The sequence below is a fragment of the Arachis hypogaea genome, chromosome 14, assembly GCF_003086295.3.
Source record: "Arachis hypogaea cultivar Tifrunner chromosome 14, arahy.Tifrunner.gnm2.J5K5, whole genome shotgun sequence".
In the NCBI taxonomy this organism is placed as follows: domain Eukaryota; kingdom Viridiplantae; phylum Streptophyta; class Magnoliopsida; order Fabales; family Fabaceae; genus Arachis; species Arachis hypogaea.
The window spans coordinates 31,997,330-32,014,515 of NC_092049.1; the positions used below are offsets into that span (position 1 = coordinate 31,997,330).

The 17,186-nt window shown below is 34.5% G+C and overlaps 2 protein-coding genes across 3 annotated transcripts; one reads left to right on the forward strand and one right to left on the reverse strand.

The window, feature by feature from the left end:
* Window positions 1–1,866: 1,866 nt before the first annotated feature.
* LOC112741927 (DNA-damage-repair/toleration protein 111) lies at window positions 1,867–4,691 on the forward strand. Its single transcript, XM_025791115.3, has 2 exons — window positions 1,867–2,981; window positions 4,118–4,691. The coding sequence occupies exons 1-2, from the start codon at window positions 2,082–2,084 to the stop codon at window positions 4,412–4,414; spliced, it is 1,197 nt and encodes a 398-aa protein (XP_025646900.1). The 5' UTR covers window positions 1,867–2,081; the 3' UTR covers window positions 4,415–4,691.
* A 276-nt stretch (window positions 4,692–4,967) lies between these two features.
* On the reverse strand, window positions 4,968–6,974 carry LOC112741929 (B3 domain-containing protein Os06g0112300). 2 transcript variants are annotated; one of them, XM_025791117.3, is made up of 4 exons: window positions 6,822–6,943; window positions 6,697–6,732; window positions 6,334–6,506; window positions 4,968–5,601 (listed from the first exon to the last, which is right to left on the reverse strand). In XM_025791117.3, the coding sequence occupies exons 2-4, from the start codon at window positions 6,716–6,718 to the stop codon at window positions 5,224–5,226; spliced, it is 573 nt and encodes a 190-aa protein (XP_025646902.1). In that variant the 5' UTR covers window positions 6,719–6,732; window positions 6,822–6,943; the 3' UTR covers window positions 4,968–5,223. The 2 variants fall into 2 exon arrangements, with proteins under 2 accessions (XP_025646902.1, XP_025646901.1); XM_025791116.3 differs by having other exon boundaries at window positions 6,697–6,974.
* Between the last annotated feature and the right edge of the window lie 10,212 nt (window positions 6,975–17,186).

Genomic DNA, 17,186 nt, shown 5'->3' on the forward strand with positions numbered 1-17,186 from the left:
GTTTATCTGCATATCATAAACTACATATGCATTTAATGGATGTGGTAACAGCCTATTTATACGGCTCATTAGATTGGGATATCTATATGAAAGTCCCTGAAGGACTAAAGATATCTAAACAATCCAATGAATATTCACAAGGATTATACTCAGTTAAATTGCAAATATCTTTATATGGTCTAAAGCAATCTGGACGAATGTGGTATAATCGTCTTATTGAGTATTTGGCCAAAAACGGATTTAAGAATGATGATATCTGCCCATGTGTTTTCATAAAGAAAACTGCATCTGGATTCATTATTATTGCTGTGTACGTTGATGATTTAAATATCATTGGAACTCCTGAAGAGATTCCAACAATTATAAAAACTCTAAAGGAAGAGTTTGAGATGAAAGATCTTGGAAAGACTAAATTTTGTCTCGGCCTGCAGATTGAACCTACAAAAAATGGGATCTTTATTCATCAAACAACATATACAGAAAAGATCTTGAAAAGATTTTATATGGATAAGTCGTATCCATTAAGTACCCCAATGATTGTAAGATCTTTAGATGTGGAAAAGGATCAATTCCGTCCTAAAGAAGAGAATGAAGATATCATTGGTCCTGAAGTACCATATCTTAATGCCATTGGAGCGCTAATGTATCTTGTTAATAATACGCGACCTGACATATCATTCGCGGTGAATTTACTAGCAAGATATAGTTCCTCTCCAACCAGAAGACATTGGAGTGGAATCAAACAGATCTTTCGATATCTTCATGGAACGGTTGATATGGGATTGTTTTATCCCTATGGATCCAAGTCACAATTAGTTGGCTATGCAGATGCTGGATATTTGTCTGATCCACATAAAGGGAGATCTCAAACAGGATACCTATTCATATATGGTGGTACAACTATATCATGGAGGTCCACGAAACAGATGATTGTAGCAACATCCTCTAATCATGCTGAAATACTAGCGATACATGAAGCTAGTCGCGAGTGTTTTTGGCTAAGGAGTGTGATCCAATATATTCTGTCATCATGTGGATTGATTGATCAGAAGATAGCTCCAACTGTCCTGTTTGAAGATAATACAGCATGTATTGCTCAACTTAGAGGCGGATATATCAAAGGTGATAGAACAAAGCATATTTCTCCCAAATTCTTCTTCACTCGTGATCTTCAAAATCAAGGGACAATTGATGTCCAACAGATCCGCTCAAGTGATAATCTGGCAGATTTATTCACAAAGTCACTCCCAAAATCTTCTTTTGAAAGATTGGTACATCAGATTGGGATGCGCCGATTTCGAGATATAATATAATGTCGGCAAGGGGGGGAGACTGTACTCTTTTTTCTTTGGTCAGGTTTTTTTCTATTAGGTTTTTCTTGACAAGATTTTTAATGAGGCAGTCCCCATCACTAAAGGATATTGTACTCTTTTTTCTTCAATAAGGTTTTTTTTTTCCTAGATTTTTCTTTAGTAAGGTTTTAACGAGGCAATAATCTTAAATGGTCATCCAAGGGGAGTGTTGTGATAAGAATGGAACGTGGATATGCATTTTTTATGTGGAGCTCATATTTCAAGAATGAAGAATATTAAAGGAGCATTAAAGTTGTAAATGAAGACCCCTTATGTGTATATATAGGAGGTTAAGCCTCTATAACGAACAATATAATCAATCAATAACAATAATCTCTTCTCTCTCTTATACTATTCTCTCTTTCTTATACTACAATATTAATATATTAATTATATTGTGATAGTAATTATAATAAATAAGAATACTAGAATTTCTTACTTACATTTTCTTATTTTATATTTATTATATCTTCCTTAATTATTTATATTACAACAAAATGAACTGATTATTCCCAAATCCCAAATCACAAGTCACACCAAACCGGCTCTGTTACCAAAATAAAACCAAACCGGTTCATCTTCTTCCTATCTATGTATGCCCTAATCAAAGGTCATCGAAACACTATCTGCATCTTCGGCTCGAAACGAGGACTCTGAATTCAGCTTCCACAACCCTCTTACCGGTCGAAATCAGTATTCGGAAGTCATAAAGGGTTTTTAGTTCTTAAAATGCTGGGTGGCCTCTACGGCGACCTTCCTCCACCATCCTCGGCGGAGGAAGAAAAACCCACCACCAACTCCACCGTCTGGTCCACCAGCACCAAGATGGCCCCCGCCACCCTCCGCAAACCCGCCACTGTCTCCGCCCCTCCCGTCACCCTCCTCCGATCTCAATCCAAACCAAAACCCCTCCCCACTCCCTCCTCCTCCTCCAAAATCCCCTCAATCCCTGCTGCTCCGGCACTTCCACCGCCGCCGGTTCTCCCCGACGACCCAGCACACCACCAGCCTGCACTCGTCGGCGTCCAGTCGACGGTGATAGAGGAGTACGACCCCGCCAGGCCCAACGACTACGAGGAGTATCGCCGCGAGCGGAAGCGAAAGGCGAGGGAGGCGGAGATGATGCGTGAGCTGGAGCGGCGGCGCCAGGAGGAGGAGGAGAGAGAGAGGAGAGAGAGGGAGGAGAGAGAAAGAGAGAGGGAGCGGGAGCGGGATTACGGCGATTCCAGGTTGAATATTTCCGGCGAGGAAGCGTGGAGGAGGCGTGCTGCCATGAGTAGTGGAGGTGGCAGCGGTGGTGGTGGCGGCGCTGTTCCGCGATCCCCGTCGCCACCAGGGAATTTGGATGGTTTTAGCATTGGGAAGTCGGAGACTGGCGGGTTGGGGCTTGGGGCAGGCGGGCAGATGACGGCGGCGCAGAGGATGATGGCGAAAATGGGGTGGAAGGAAGGACAGGGGCTTGGGAAGCAAGAACAAGGAATCACTACTCCATTGATGGCAAGGAAAACTGATAGAAGAGCTGGTGTTATTGTGAATGCCAGTGAGAACAGTAGTAATAAGCCTGAGAAGAAGGTGAAGAGTGTTAACTTCCATGGGGTTCCTACTAGGGTGCTCCTACTTAGGAACATGGTATGTATATTCAATAGTTCATGCTACATTTTTTTTATTGTGATTCATTTAATATGATTTGGCTATTATTTCCTTCTTATTAGTCTTTGAGATAAATGCCAGTGTCATGTTTTTGTGCTAGAGGCAAATGAGGGCTCAAAAGACCATAGTTGAAATTGTTATGGAGATTTATATATACCCGTTTGATAAGTTTAAGTGACAGAGAGAGTAGTTTAGATTTAAGTATGATTTATGCCGCTATCCATGGAGTCAAGGCCAGGGAGAGCTTAGTTTTTGTTGCTATGTTATGGGCAACTAGTTTGAGAGCTAGGGAGCCTATTCTATGAGAATTGTTTGGCAATGCTGTGTTGCCTTGCTGTTCTCATTACCTGCATCTTGTATTTCTAGCTGTCTAGGCCTAAGTATCTTGTTATTGTTGTAATTGTCATCGTTTGTTATTGTTGATCATTTAATAGGAGTAGTCAATTCACTCAATTGTCATAGTTGTTAGTTTTGTTATGATGGCGGTATAGACATAGAAGTATAGCTGAGATGATCTCAAGGGATTCATTTAGCCATTCCAATTTAATTACTAAGTTGCTCTCTGCTGCTGGCCATTTTTCTTGGTTGTCTTGTTTGAAAGAGTTTTTGAAGGTGCATATTCTTTTTGGCAGTTTTTTCCATATAAGCTTTCACTATGTGATTGAGGATGTCGTATCTATAATTTAAAAACCTTGGGAACTGATTCGAGTAAGTGTGGACAATGTCAATATTGCAATTTGAAGCCAAAATGCATTTTGCTCCCCCCCCCCCCCCCCTCTTCTCTCTCTCTCTCTCCCCAAAAAATTAAAATAATTGTAATTTGCAAATTATGAAACTATCTGCATTACATACACAACTACATCACAATTATGGCCGAGTTAAGAAGGAAAGGTGTGTGTTGGCATCATAACAAACAAAGCATACTTTTGAGTGTTGTATCATTAGGGAAGCCACTGATTAAGTGATTATTGTATATTAGCATGCATAATTTTCTGATTAGTTAGTTTGATGTGCCTTGATTAAGCTCTTTCCATTTTCTCCTGCTAAAGTTGAATATCTTGTTTATGAAGCATTCTTTCTAAGTACTGTGTCATGTTTATGCTTTCTTGTTGAAGGTGGGTCCTGGTGAGGTAGATGATGAACTAGAAGAGGAGGTAGGATCAGAATGTGCCAAGTATGGAACTGTAACTCGGGTTTTGATATTCGAGATAACAGAGCCAAATTTCCCTACTGATGAAGCAGTAAGAATTTTCGTGCAATTTGAGAGATCAGAGGAAACAACCAAAGCTTTAATTGACCTTAATGGTCGGTACTTTGGAGGTAGAGTGGTGCAGGCCTCATTTTATGACGAGGAGAAGTTCGGCAAGAATGAGTTAGCTCCAATGCCAGGAGAAATTCCTGGTTTTTCCTGACAGGAAAAGACTCGTTGATTTCCATACAGTTGACCCTGGTGATTGCTCTGAAATCTTGAAATTGAAGGTTCAGTGTTTCATTACATTATAAGATAATTTAGCATTGTGTTGTACTTCGGATTCAATCATGGTCGAAGTGTGTTGTAAGGATGACAAAGGGTTGCTGCTCAAAGAATTATTGTGATGAAAAAAGAACAAACTTCACTGTTAGCTAGCTAGTTCTAACGATTTTCATTGTACATTGGAAGTTCCTTTATGTGATGGTCGAATTTTGAAATTGAGATCCTAATGATTAGTTATTACGGTGTCAGATTCTATACTCTGATACCATGATAGATTAATCGCTGTTAGTGAGAATAGAAACAAAATTCGAAAAAATTAGGATTGTTTCATTTCCTTTTTGAGATTCAACTTTGTATTCATTGTCTGCATTGCACGATTCTTGCAATCCGCATGGTTGAATATTTTGTATTTGGTCATTTTCAATAAAATATAAGAACGATCACACTCCAAAAGATTATCCAACCCAAAGAGTAAATCAAGAAAAACTGTATACAAATTCCAAATCTCCTGCATTCATTTAGCTAGAGAATTGATATGGAGAATCATAGCACATAAACTCCGAACAAGTTGCAGAAATCTATGACCCGATTTCACCTCTGAACCATCTCAGAAATGAGGTTTCCACGCCTAGAAGGCTAACTTCTAGTAGTTACAGATAGTGGTGTCTTGTACTCATTCTACTTCATACACCAAACTGAATGCTAATAACACATTGAAAAGTAAATGAAATGCATTGTAATTCTATACTAGTCAATGAGAATTGGCATTTCTGCACTGTTGCGGTTTTCTGCACTTTTACCTCCTGGCTTTTCTGCAATCTTGGCCCTGGCCTTTTTCTTTTCCTTCTCTTTTTCTTTCCTTTTAAGAAAAGTTTCAGGGAGGTCACCTCTAAGAATTTGAACTTGGAAGACAAGTTTCTCTTCACTCGACTCCTTGAGTTCAAAGACGCAAGCGTCCCCAACCTCCAAATGATTATCAACAGCAAATTTTTTCCAGCCTCTGTGGTTAAAGAACTTCTTGTAACTTTTGCCGAGTCCGCAATACTGCATGTCCCAGCTCTTGCTTCCATACTTGAGAATAGCTGGGACTTCAGCTGAAGGAAGTGTTAATTCGTTTGAAACCGGCTACATACCAACAATACAAGATGTAAATGATTCTACCCCAGCATTTCAGAAAAACAGTTTTGTTTCTAACAGTGTGAAAGAATATTATCAATATTGATCTCCAACATAAACATTACGTTGTCTTGTCTGAGCTCAACGCTTCTGAAGGCAGAGTAAAGAAGCAAATTTCCAGAATAGGACACAAAGAAATGTAACTTTAAAACACTGGTCATCTATGTTTCACCAAAATACATGTGTGAAATTTGGTCTAATGTTGAATTTTGTTACCTTATGCCTTTCTATGTGTAAAGTTGTGCATCTTTTTATTTGAATATTTGCACTTATTTTGGCCTTGTTTGTACATTAAGCCAACATACATCTCTCTGTTGCTGATTGGGGTGTGTGATTCCTTTTATGTGAATCTCACACTCTATCTAATGATATGCCACAGAAGTGTATGTCGGCTTGGTATACGAAACAAAATAAATACACAAAACCTTTGTCATATTTATCCACTCCAAATCCAGACAAATAGTTTTAAGATTTTCGCGTTGCATAACGCCAACATGACTCACGTCCTCACCATCATTGAACTCACAATCGTGGTGAGAATGTGAGTTGAGTTTGTCTAAGACGTACATTTATATTACTATACCTAATTATGGCCATTTGACATCTCAATAAGATGTCTTTATATTAGAGAGGCAAATGCAATAATAACATATTTGTGTGTAATAAAAAGTATGGGATTACCATGCTAAAGCAAGGATAAATATGTGATTTTGAAATAATCACATGATAGAATGGGCATCCTGAAAGTGGTTGAATGTCATCATCCCCCGGCAAATTTGTTGTAGGACCGGGCACGGTTTTCAACGGGGCTATGTTTTCTATTACAACTCCAGAACTACTTGCAATGAAGTTCACTGCAAAATTTGAATTAGATGAAGTTAGTTTTGGAAAAAAGAAAATTAATTGTACTGGGCCACCAGGACATCCCCATTCTCATATATTATTAGGAGTTAAACTTAAGAATATTTATAGTTAAAGGTAACATTTGTAAAAAAAATGGTCTTGTTTTATGTCAACCTAAGTGACTAACCCTAAAAGTTTTACCTTTTGAGTTTGACGTACTCATTTTGTGCTGCAAATCTAGACAAGAAAAATGTGAAAATTAAAAATAACAGGTGCAGGAGAAGGATCTACATGCCAAACAAGATTCGAGGTTAAGTATCGCGCACCTGGAGGAGATGGTGTAAAATACTAAAATAAGAGACAATGATGATATGTTTGTTTGAAGAGAAAAAGAAAGAAAAGAAAAGGAAAAGGAAAATGATTATTTTTTATTGTTTGGTTGAGGAAGGAAATTAAAGAAGAAAGAAAAGAGATAAGATTTGAAAGTAATACCATCTTTTTTACTAAGAAAAAAAAAGGAGAAGAAAAATGATTATTTTTTATTGTTTGGTTGAGTAAGGAAATTAAAGAAGAAAAAGAGATAAGACTTGAAAGTAACACTATCCTTCTTACTTTTTTTTATGGGACAAAAACAGTGTTGAAGAAAATACAATAATAAAAATGAAGATATTATTCTTTGTTACTTTATATGCTAATTATTAATTATATAGTAAAGTTATCATTTTTTTTGTTATTAAACCATGTTATTTCTTCTTATTTTATATACTTTATTAATTATATAGTAAAAATATACAATAATTTTGTTAATATTATTTTAATTTTATATTTATTTATATTTAAATTAATTATATTTTTATTATTCATAATTATTAATATAAATTTTATTAAACATATATAAATAAAAATATCATTTTTATTAATTATAGTATCATTATTCTATTTATGATTTTATGATATTTATTAAATATTATTTTTTAATAAAAATAATATAATAAATATAAACTAATTAATTAATTATTGAAATAAAAAATAATTATTTTAGTATGAAAATAAAATTAAAAAATTTTTATTATAAAAAGATACTAAAATTTTATATATTCATTTGATGATAACTGGATTATAACTTGTTGATTATAATTTGTTGAAATTTGATTGTTTTTAAAATATTAGTAAAGATATCTATTTTAAATTTTAATTTTAGACTTTTCACTATTTTATATTTTTTTTATTTACGTAGGACCAGTTCTATCGATTCAACTAGTAACTTATCGGTTGAACCAATAAACTAATGAACTAATAGTCTGACCGGTTCGATCACCAGTTCAGTTCTTACAACTATAGACAAGACTAATTGACTAGGAAAATTCTATAAAATTGATGTTATAATTAAACAGATCTGCTACACATCCAAGGCTTATTGCCATCCAAGTCCAACCAAGCAGGTCCAATACCAATAAAAACCACTCATTAAAAGAGCGTGTATACGTGCTCGAAATCCTAGAAAACGTTACTTGTCTCTTCGCGCTCTAATATGAAAAACCATTCATATCTCCTACTCAAAACTGTAACAAAATAATTTAAAATCTCTCTCAAAATCTTTCAAATTCTCTACGAAAACTACTGCAAAATCCGGTGGTGCGTTTGAGATCATCAACAAAAAAAAAAAGATTCCTCAACGTACTGACAAAACTACTTGTTCATTATGTTCAGTTTTTTCCTTCGCATTTCTTGTATTTTTCACATTTCTATTAGTTTGATTTAGGGTTTAGTGGATCGAGTCCATTCATTTAGTAGATCGAGTTTCTCTAATTCAATTTTTTCTTGTTTTTCTCTGTAACTAGGGCATCTAATGAAACTGTGTTGTTAATTTATTGGTTCTGATAAATAATTTCGGTTCATTTCTTAGTTTAATTGAGATTCATTTGGATCCAGAAATGAATTAGACGTGTTTTTATTGATGATTGAGTCTTTTTGACTACTTGTTCAAATCTGAACTAATTTCGGTTCATTTGTGTGTTAATTGAGGTTCACTTGATGCTGCTGATAAGTATTGACCAAATTTTTTATTCTTTAAGTAATTTTGGTTCATTTTTTAGTTTAATTGAGGGTTCATTTGGATCCATAAATGAATTCGAGGTGTTTTTATTGATGATTGAGTCTTTTTTACTGCTTGTTCAAATTTGAACTAATTTTGGTTCATTTGTGTGTTAATTGAGGTTCACTTGATGTTGCTTATAAGTATTGACCAAAATTTTTATTCTTTAAGTTATTTCGGTTCATCTCTTAGTTTAATTGAGTTTCATTTGGATCCAGAAATAAATTCGACGTGTTTTTGTTGATAATTGAGTCTTTTTGACTGCTTGTTCAAATCTGAACTAATTTTCGTTCATTTGTGTCTTAATTGAGGTTCACTTGATGCTGATGATAGTATTGACCAAATTTTTTATTCCTTAACTAATTTCGATTCATTTTTTAGTTTAATTGAGGTTCATCTGGATCCAGAAATGAATTCGATGTATTTTTATTGATGATTGTGTCTTTTCGATTGCTTGTTTAAATCTGAACTAATTTTGATTTATTTGTGAATTAACTGAGGTTCACTTGATGCTGCTGTTAAGTATTGACCAAATTTTTTATTCCTTAAGTAATTTCGGTTCATTTCTTAGTTTAATTAAGGTTCATTTGGTTTCGTTTGGCTTGACTTTGCTAAACTTGTTCAAGTGTGCTTGTTTAGTTAGTTATAGCTCCAATTTTTATCCGTTGTATATATTCAATGTCTTTTTGTTAATAATTGAGTCTTTTTTACTGCTTGTTTAAATTTGAATTAATTTCGGTTTATTTGTGAATTAATTGAGGTTCAATTCATGCTGTTGCTAAGTATTCACCAATTTTTTTATTCCTTAAGTAATTTCGATTCATTTCGGTTAATTTTTAGTTTATTTCGATTCATATGAATAAATTTCTTTCAATTATAGGAACAAGTTGATGCTTTCAGGTATGAATATGGTCCAACCATTCTCTTGGACAAGATAAATAAATTGAGTGACAAAGTCATCCGCTGCCTTCTCAAGTCCTTTTTGTAGATTCTCATCTGGGGATATAGAAAGTAAATAGATTCAATCTTCTAAATTATAATGAATTTCTATTAACATTCTTGAACACTATTTTGTAAGGAATTATAAATTTTAATATATATATATATATATATATTTAAAATATTTTTTTAAATTCCTTTTCATTTATTTGTTGGAAATGTCTCGGTTGTATTGAGATTACATTAATTTGAATGAATTTAGGTTCACACTGAATATATTGAATATATTTATCAAACCTCAACAGTGGCAAAAACACAAATGAATCGAAATTTAGTCACAAATGAATCGAAATATTCTCTAATAAACAGATACAACACAATTGCAGAAGCTAATTTGAAAAACCAAAAAGTGACTATTCAATAAAACATAACATAAATCAGAAATTAACCCTCATTTTCATCAAAGGGAAAAATATTATATGAGTAAAACATAAATGAACCAAAATTTATTTTACTAAACACTGAAATTTCTATCATAGTGCATCATATCCTCTCCAGGATAATTCATATCTTGTGCATGATAAAGGCTGGAGCTTGACTGAATCATTGATCCACCATCTAAAAGGTTCAACTGCAAAAGAAGTAATTGTTGAAGAATAAACCGAAATATTATCATAACAATACCATTATGTAATAACAAATAAACCGAAAATTGTGCATTCTATAAATTCAGAAACTCCTGCATTCTATCTAAATTTAAATTCATAAACAACACTAGTTTTAGCAAAGTAGAATGAAATTATTGATTATCACTTTATTCAATTGCATTAGATTCCATTCAATTCAAAAAAAAATTTGAAAGAGCTCAACAGTCACGTGGAGCAAGAAAAGACAGATAAGAACCATAAAAGACAAAACAACTCCTATGTCATCTCTGGCATAGCCATCAACAACATGAGTTATTTATCACACCACTCTGTAGCACATGAAAACGATTGATCCATGATAAACAGATAAATGCCGGTCAAGAATTATCAAAAGTATTTTTTCCAAATCATCGTTGCAAGTACAGTCTTGACCGACAAGATTTTCGCTATCGAATTTAAAATGTGTCACAAATGAAATAAATAACCGGGAGTAAAATTCCGAGTCGTTTCCCTAGAAGTTGACACAAAATGCAAATTATTGGTTGTGATTTTCCTAGAAATTTTTAAGGTTGAGAACAAGAGAAATAAATAACTAGAAATTAAAGCAATGAATAATTAGCAAGAGTTGTAAAATAATCAATATAAAAAGCCTTGGTTAGGGGTGAGAATTGGAAATTCTATCCTTATTGTCTTTCCCAAGTGTGATGGTAAAAGCTCATTGCTCTCACTTAGTTATCCTCAAACAAGTGGAGAAAAGTCAAGTGAAACAATTAGCCTTAACTCACAAGTCCTAGTTACTTCGTAGGGAAGAACTAGAGTTGGTGAGTCTCAAGCTAATTGGCAATTTCCAATTACAGATTAATACTTGGGTATAATAATTCAAGTGACTCCAATTATCAACCCCCAACCAAGCAAGGAAATCTACTCCATTATATTGGATGACATTTCCTCAAACACTTGGTGGGCGAAAATAAAATATGATAAATATGACAAAATAATTCAATCCAAATTACCACTAACAATAATCAATCATAACAAAATAAAAAATAATAATAGATATAAAAACAACTCAATGCATTAATAAAATTCAAAGGTAATAAGATCCAAACATGGATTCAAAATAATCAAATGAAAAAATGGAAAAGAGGAATAAAGGGATTAGAGAAGAAAAACTATAAGGAAAATGACTCCAAATGAAGGTGAACACAGCTTCTCCCCGATCAAATTGCAAGTAAACTAAGAAAAACCAAAAATCCTAGAGAGAAGTGGGAGTTTCTCTCACTAGAATTCAAAATTAATAAAAAATTAAGCTAAAGTGTGAAAGTGTCCAGTCTCAGCTCCATCCCAGCCTCTAGTCTGCATTTTCAAACTTGAAACTGGGTCCAAATAAGCCCAGAAATTGCCCCCAGCGAGTTCTGTTAATTGTAGCACGTGACGCTCGTCATGCTTACGTGTCAGCCACGCGTACGCATCATCCACGCATATGTGTCGGTGGGCTTTGCACAAGGTCACGCGTACACATAAGTCACGCGTACACGACAATGGTCGATGCTCCTGGTCACGCGTACGCATCAGTCATGCATACGCGTCAGTGAAAAATGGCTTGATCACGCGTACGCGTCAGCCATGTGCGCGCGTCGCCTCCAGCTTCTCTAATCTTCAAATTCTTGTGTTTCTTCCACTTTAGCATGCTTCCTCTTCATCCTCTATACCATTCCTGCTCTATAATTCCTGTAATCACTTAACACACATATCACGGCATCGAATAGTAATAACAAAGGATTAAAATTAGCGATTTAAAGGCCTGGGAAGCATGTTTTCAATCATAGCATAAAATTGGGAAGGAAACTTAAAAACATGCAATTTACATGAATAAGTGTGAGAGTAGTTGACAAAATCCACTCAATTCAGTCCAAAATATATCATAAAATAGTGGTGTATCAAATCTCCCCACACTTAAACATTAGCATGTCCTCATGCTAAGTTCATGTGAGCCAAAAAGAGTGAAAGAAAAATGGTGAGACTTATGCAATGCAATTTATCTATAAGGATGCAACTACATGCTAAATGCTTCTACCTATTTAGTTAAAAGTAAACAAATTCTCCAAGAACACATATAAACTGAATTCCACTAATTTAAATCTCAAAATGAAGTACAAGTAGGCTTGCAAGAAGAAAGCTCATAAGAGCTGGGAACAAAGAATCGAGCATCGAACCCTCACTGGAAGTGTATACACTTTAATCACTCTAGTGTTTGAGGGTCGATTCTCTCGGTTCTCTACTAATCTTTCTTTCTAAGGCTTGCTCTTCTTCTACCAACGAACAAAAATTTAATGCACAAATACACATATCAAGAGGTCTTTTCAAGGGTTGTAGTGGGGGTTAGGGTCAAGGTAGGAATGTATTTGGTTAAGTGGACTAAAATTCGAATCCTTGATTAACCTAAAATTTCCACCTAACCTAAGACATTCCATGTCATTACAATGCAAATTCTAACCACCCGTTGATTATTTTTCCATAAATTCATGCACCTTGATATCTTTTGGGTACAAATTATATGCATTAATTCAATTATTTACCTTGGGGCATTGTGTCCCTTTTTTATTGCTTTCTCTTTTTCTTTTCTTTTTCTCTTCTTCTTTTTTTTTTTGTTTTTTGAAATGAGTTAATGCATATGATTAATGTGCTGGATGCATGAACAAGTGCCCAAACTATTTTCATCTTTTCATATAAGACTATAAAATACCCATTTCCCAAATCAAGTATTCCCCAATCCCAAATTACCCATACTTAATTTATGTGCATTCTCATTAGTCTAAGCTAACCAAGGATTCAAATTAGGGACATTTATTATTTTTACTTAGAGTTAATGATGTGCTAAAATAATGAATAAATGGGATCAAATAGGCTCAATATTGGGTTGCAAAGGGTAATGAAAGGGTAAGGCCATATGGGTATATGAGTTATAGTAAAATAAAGGCCTCAATCATATAAGTGCATGCATACATCAACCAGTGAAAATATAGAATCAAGCAAGACAAAGATCACAATTTTAGAGAGAACAACACACACCAAAAAATCATTAGTTGATAGATGCAACCAATCAAATAGGTTAAAAAAAAAACTCACAAGGCTTGTGTGTTTGAGCTCTAAAACCATGTTCCAAATTAAATTTTTTCAGGCAAGTTCAACAAAATTTTAATTCAAACTAGTTAGATACCCTAAAACAGTTTCTTGGACAAGAATTTATCACTTCAACCAAGTAGTATCTAAATGCAAGCAACTAACTACATGATGCGTGAGCATCTTCTCTATCTTTTCCTAGTGAATTTGCATTCAAATTGTTGAGTTTAATCAAGATTTAATTACCTTTAGCCACTATTAAACGCTACTTTGAGTTGTTTGCAATTTATGTTTATTTCAGATAGCATTCGGATGGATTTGACAGAGTTTTGTAGCAGAAAAGGAAGAAAGCGAATGATGCTGTCAACCTCGACCTTCTTGCACTCAAACAGATATAAGTTGAGTTACAGAGATTCAATTGATGTGATTCTAGTGGCATTGGAAAGCTAACTTCCAGAGCTTTCCAATGATATATAATAGTATACCGTTTTCTTCCATTTCGCATGGTGATGAGCAGATAATTTATACGCTTTTTGACATTGTTTTTAGTATGTTTTTAGTAGGATCTAGTTACTTTTAGGGATGTTTTCATTAGTTTTTATGTTAAATTCACATTTTGGACTTTACTATGAGTTTGTATGTTTTTTTGTGATTTCAGGTATTTTCTGGCTAAAATTGAGGGACTTGAGCAAAAATCAGATTCAGAGGTTGAAGAAGGACTGCTGATGCTGTTGGATTCTGACCTCCCTGCACTCAAAGTGGATTTTCTGGAGCTACAGAACTCGAAATGGCGCGCTTCCAAATGCGTTGTAAAGTAGACATCCAGGGCTTTCCAGTAATATATAATAGTCTATATTTTGGCCAAGAATAGACGACATAAACTGGCGTTCAACGCCAGCTCTCTGCCCAAATCTGGCGTCCAGCGCCAGAAAAGGAGCCAAAACCAGAGTTGAACGCCCAAACTGGCATAAAAGTTGGCGTTCAACTCCAAGAAAGACCTCTACACGTGTAACACTCAAAGCCCAGCCCAAGCACACACCAAGTGGGCCCCGGAAGTGGATTTATGCATCAATTACTTACTTCTGTAAACCCTAGTAGCTAGTTTATTATAAATAGGACCTCTTACTATTGTATTAGACATCTTTGGTCTCAGTTTTAATCCATTGTTCATCTTAGGAGACTATTGATCACGCTTTAGGGGGCTGGCCATCTCGGCCATGCCTGGACCTTCACTTATGTATTTTCATACGGTAGAGTTTCTACACTCCATAGATTAAGGTGTGGAGCTCTGCTGTTCCTCAAAGATTAATGCAAAGTACTACTGTTTTCTATTCAATTCATCTTATTTCGCTTCTAAGATATCCATTCGCACCCAAGAACGTGATGAAAGTGATGATTATGTGTGACGCTCATCACCATTCTCCCCTATGAACACGTGCCTGACAAACACTTCCGTTCTACATGAAATAAGCTAGAATGAATATCTCTTAGATCTCCTAACCAGAATCTTCGTGGCGTAAGCTAGAATGATGGCGGCATTCAAGAGAATCCGGAAAGTCTAAACCTTGTCTGTGGTATTCCGAGTAGGATTCAATGAATGAATGACTGTGACGAGCTCCAAACTCGCGATTGCAGGGCGTTAGTGACAGACTTAAAAGGATAGTAAATCCTATTCCAGCATGATCAAGAACCAACAGATGAATAGCCGTGCCGTGACAGGGTGCGTGAGCATATTATTCACTGAGAGGATAAGATGAAGCCATTGGCAAGGGTGATGCCTCCAGACGATTAGCCGTGCCGTGACAGGGCATTGGATCATTTTCCCGAGAGATGACCGAAAGTAGCCATTGACAGTGGTGATGTATCACATAAAGCCAGCCATGGAAAGGAATAAGACTGATTGGATGAAGATAGCAGGAAAGCAGAGGTTTAGAGGAACGAAAAGCATCTCCATTCGCTTATCTGAAATTCCTACCAATGAATTACATAAGTACCTCTATCCCTATTCTATTATTTATTATTCAAAAACATCATTATCAATTTATATCTGCCTGACTGAGATTTGCAAGGTGACCATAGCTTGCTTCATACCAACAATTTCCGTGGGATTCGACCCTTACTCACGTAAGGTATTACTTGGACGACCCAGTGCACTTGCTGGTTAGTTGTATCGAAGTTGTGACATATTATGAATGTGTAATCACGATTACGCGTACCAAGTTGCTCACGTGCCAGGAATAGTTTGAGCCTGGACATCACAATTTCGTGCACCAAGTTTTTGGCGCCGTTGCCGGGGATTGTTCGAGTTTGGACAACTGACGGTTCATCTTGTTGCTCAGATTAGGTAATTTTCTTTTTATTTTCTTTTCAAAAATTTTTCAAAAAAATATTTCAAAATTTTCTCATCTGTTTTCGAAAAAAAAATTTTTTTATTCAAAATTTTTAAGAATGAATTCTAGTGTTTCATGAAGCATGTAAAGCCTGGCTGGCTGTAAAGCCATGTCTAAATTTATTTGGACTGAGGCTTGCAATTTGTTATCAAGAGCAATATACCCTCGTGTTAAATGCTGAAGCTTGGCTGGCCATTGGCCATGTCTAGTGTTTTGGACTGGAGTTTTCTTTGAAAGCTTGGCTGGCTAGTGAGCCATGTCTAATTCCTGGACTGAAGCTTCAGACTAAGAATGCAAGATTCCTGGAATTCATATTAAAAATTTTGGAATCCTTATTTTTCTTTTTCATATAATTTTCGAAAAAATCCAAAAAAATTAGAAAATCATAAAAATCAAAAATATTTTTTGTGTTTCTTGTTTGAGTCATGTGTCATGTTATAAGTTTGGTGTCAATTGCATGTGCATCTTGCATTTTTTGAAAATAATCATGCATTCATAGTGTTCTTCATGATCTTCAAGTTGTTCTTGGTAAGTCTTCTTGTTTGATCTTTGCATTTGCATGTTTTTGTGTCTTTTCTTGTTTTTCATATGCATTCTTGAATTCTTAGTGTCTAAGTATTAAAGAATTCTAAGTTTGGTGTCTTGCATGTTTTCTTTGCATTAAAATTTTTTCAAAATTGTGTTCTTGATGTTCATCATGATCTTCATAGTGTTCTTGGTGTTCATCTTGACATTCATAGCATTCTTGCATGCATTCATTGTTTTGATCCATAACTTTCATGCATTGCATCATTTTTCTTGTTTTTCTCTCTCATCATAAAAATTCAAAAATAAAAAAAATATCTTTCCCTTTTTCTCTCATCAAATTCAAAAATTTGGATTGACTTTTTCAAAATTTTTTAAAAATCAAGTTGTTTCTTATGAGTCAAATCAAATTTTCAATTTGAAAATCTTATCTTTTTCAAAATCTTTTTCAAAAATCAAATCTTTTTCAAATTTCTTAGTTATTTTCGAAAATTCCAAAAATATTTTTCAAAAATCTTTTTCTTATTTTTATACCAAATTTTCGAAAATAACAATAGCAATTAATGTTTTGATTCAAAAATTTCAAGTTTGTTACTTCCTTGTTAAGAAAGATTCAAACTTTAAGTTCTAGAATCATATCTTGTGATTTCTTGTGAATCAAGTCATTAATTGTGATTTTAAAAATCAAATCTTTTTCAAAAAAAAAAAACTAATTTCTATCTTATCTTTTCAAAAATATCTTCTCATCATATCTTTTTCAAAAATTTGATTTCAAAATATCTTTTCTAACTTCCTAACTTCTTATCTTTTCAAAATTGATTTTCAAAATTTGTTTCAACTAACTAACTAACTTTTTGTTTGTTTCTTACCTTTTTCAAAACCACCTAACTAACTCTCTCTCTATTTTCGAAAATATCTTCCCCCTTTTTCAAAATTTCTTTTTAATTAACTAATTATTTTAATTTTTTATTC

Bases quoted from the DNA above. Each gene is read 5' to 3' on its own strand.
- LOC112741927 (XM_025791115.3), top strand. From the start codon at position 2,082: ATGCTGGGTGGCCTCTACGGCGACCTTCCTCCACCATCCTCGGCGGAG. The intron at 2,982-4,117 runs GTATGTATATTC...TTCTTGTTGAAG, and splicing joins TGCTCCTACTTAGGAACATG to GTGGGTCCTGGTGAGGTAGA.
- LOC112741929 (XM_025791116.3), bottom strand. From the start codon at position 6,718: ATGAGTACGTCAAACTCAAAAG. The intron at 6,507-6,696 runs GTAAAACTTTTA...CAAATTTTGCAG, and splicing joins GAGTACGTCAAACTCAAAAG to TGAACTTCATTGCAAGTAGT. The intron at 5,602-6,333 runs GTAATCCCATAC...GTTGGTATGTAG, and splicing joins TTTATCCTTGCTTTAGCATG to CCGGTTTCAAACGAATTAAC.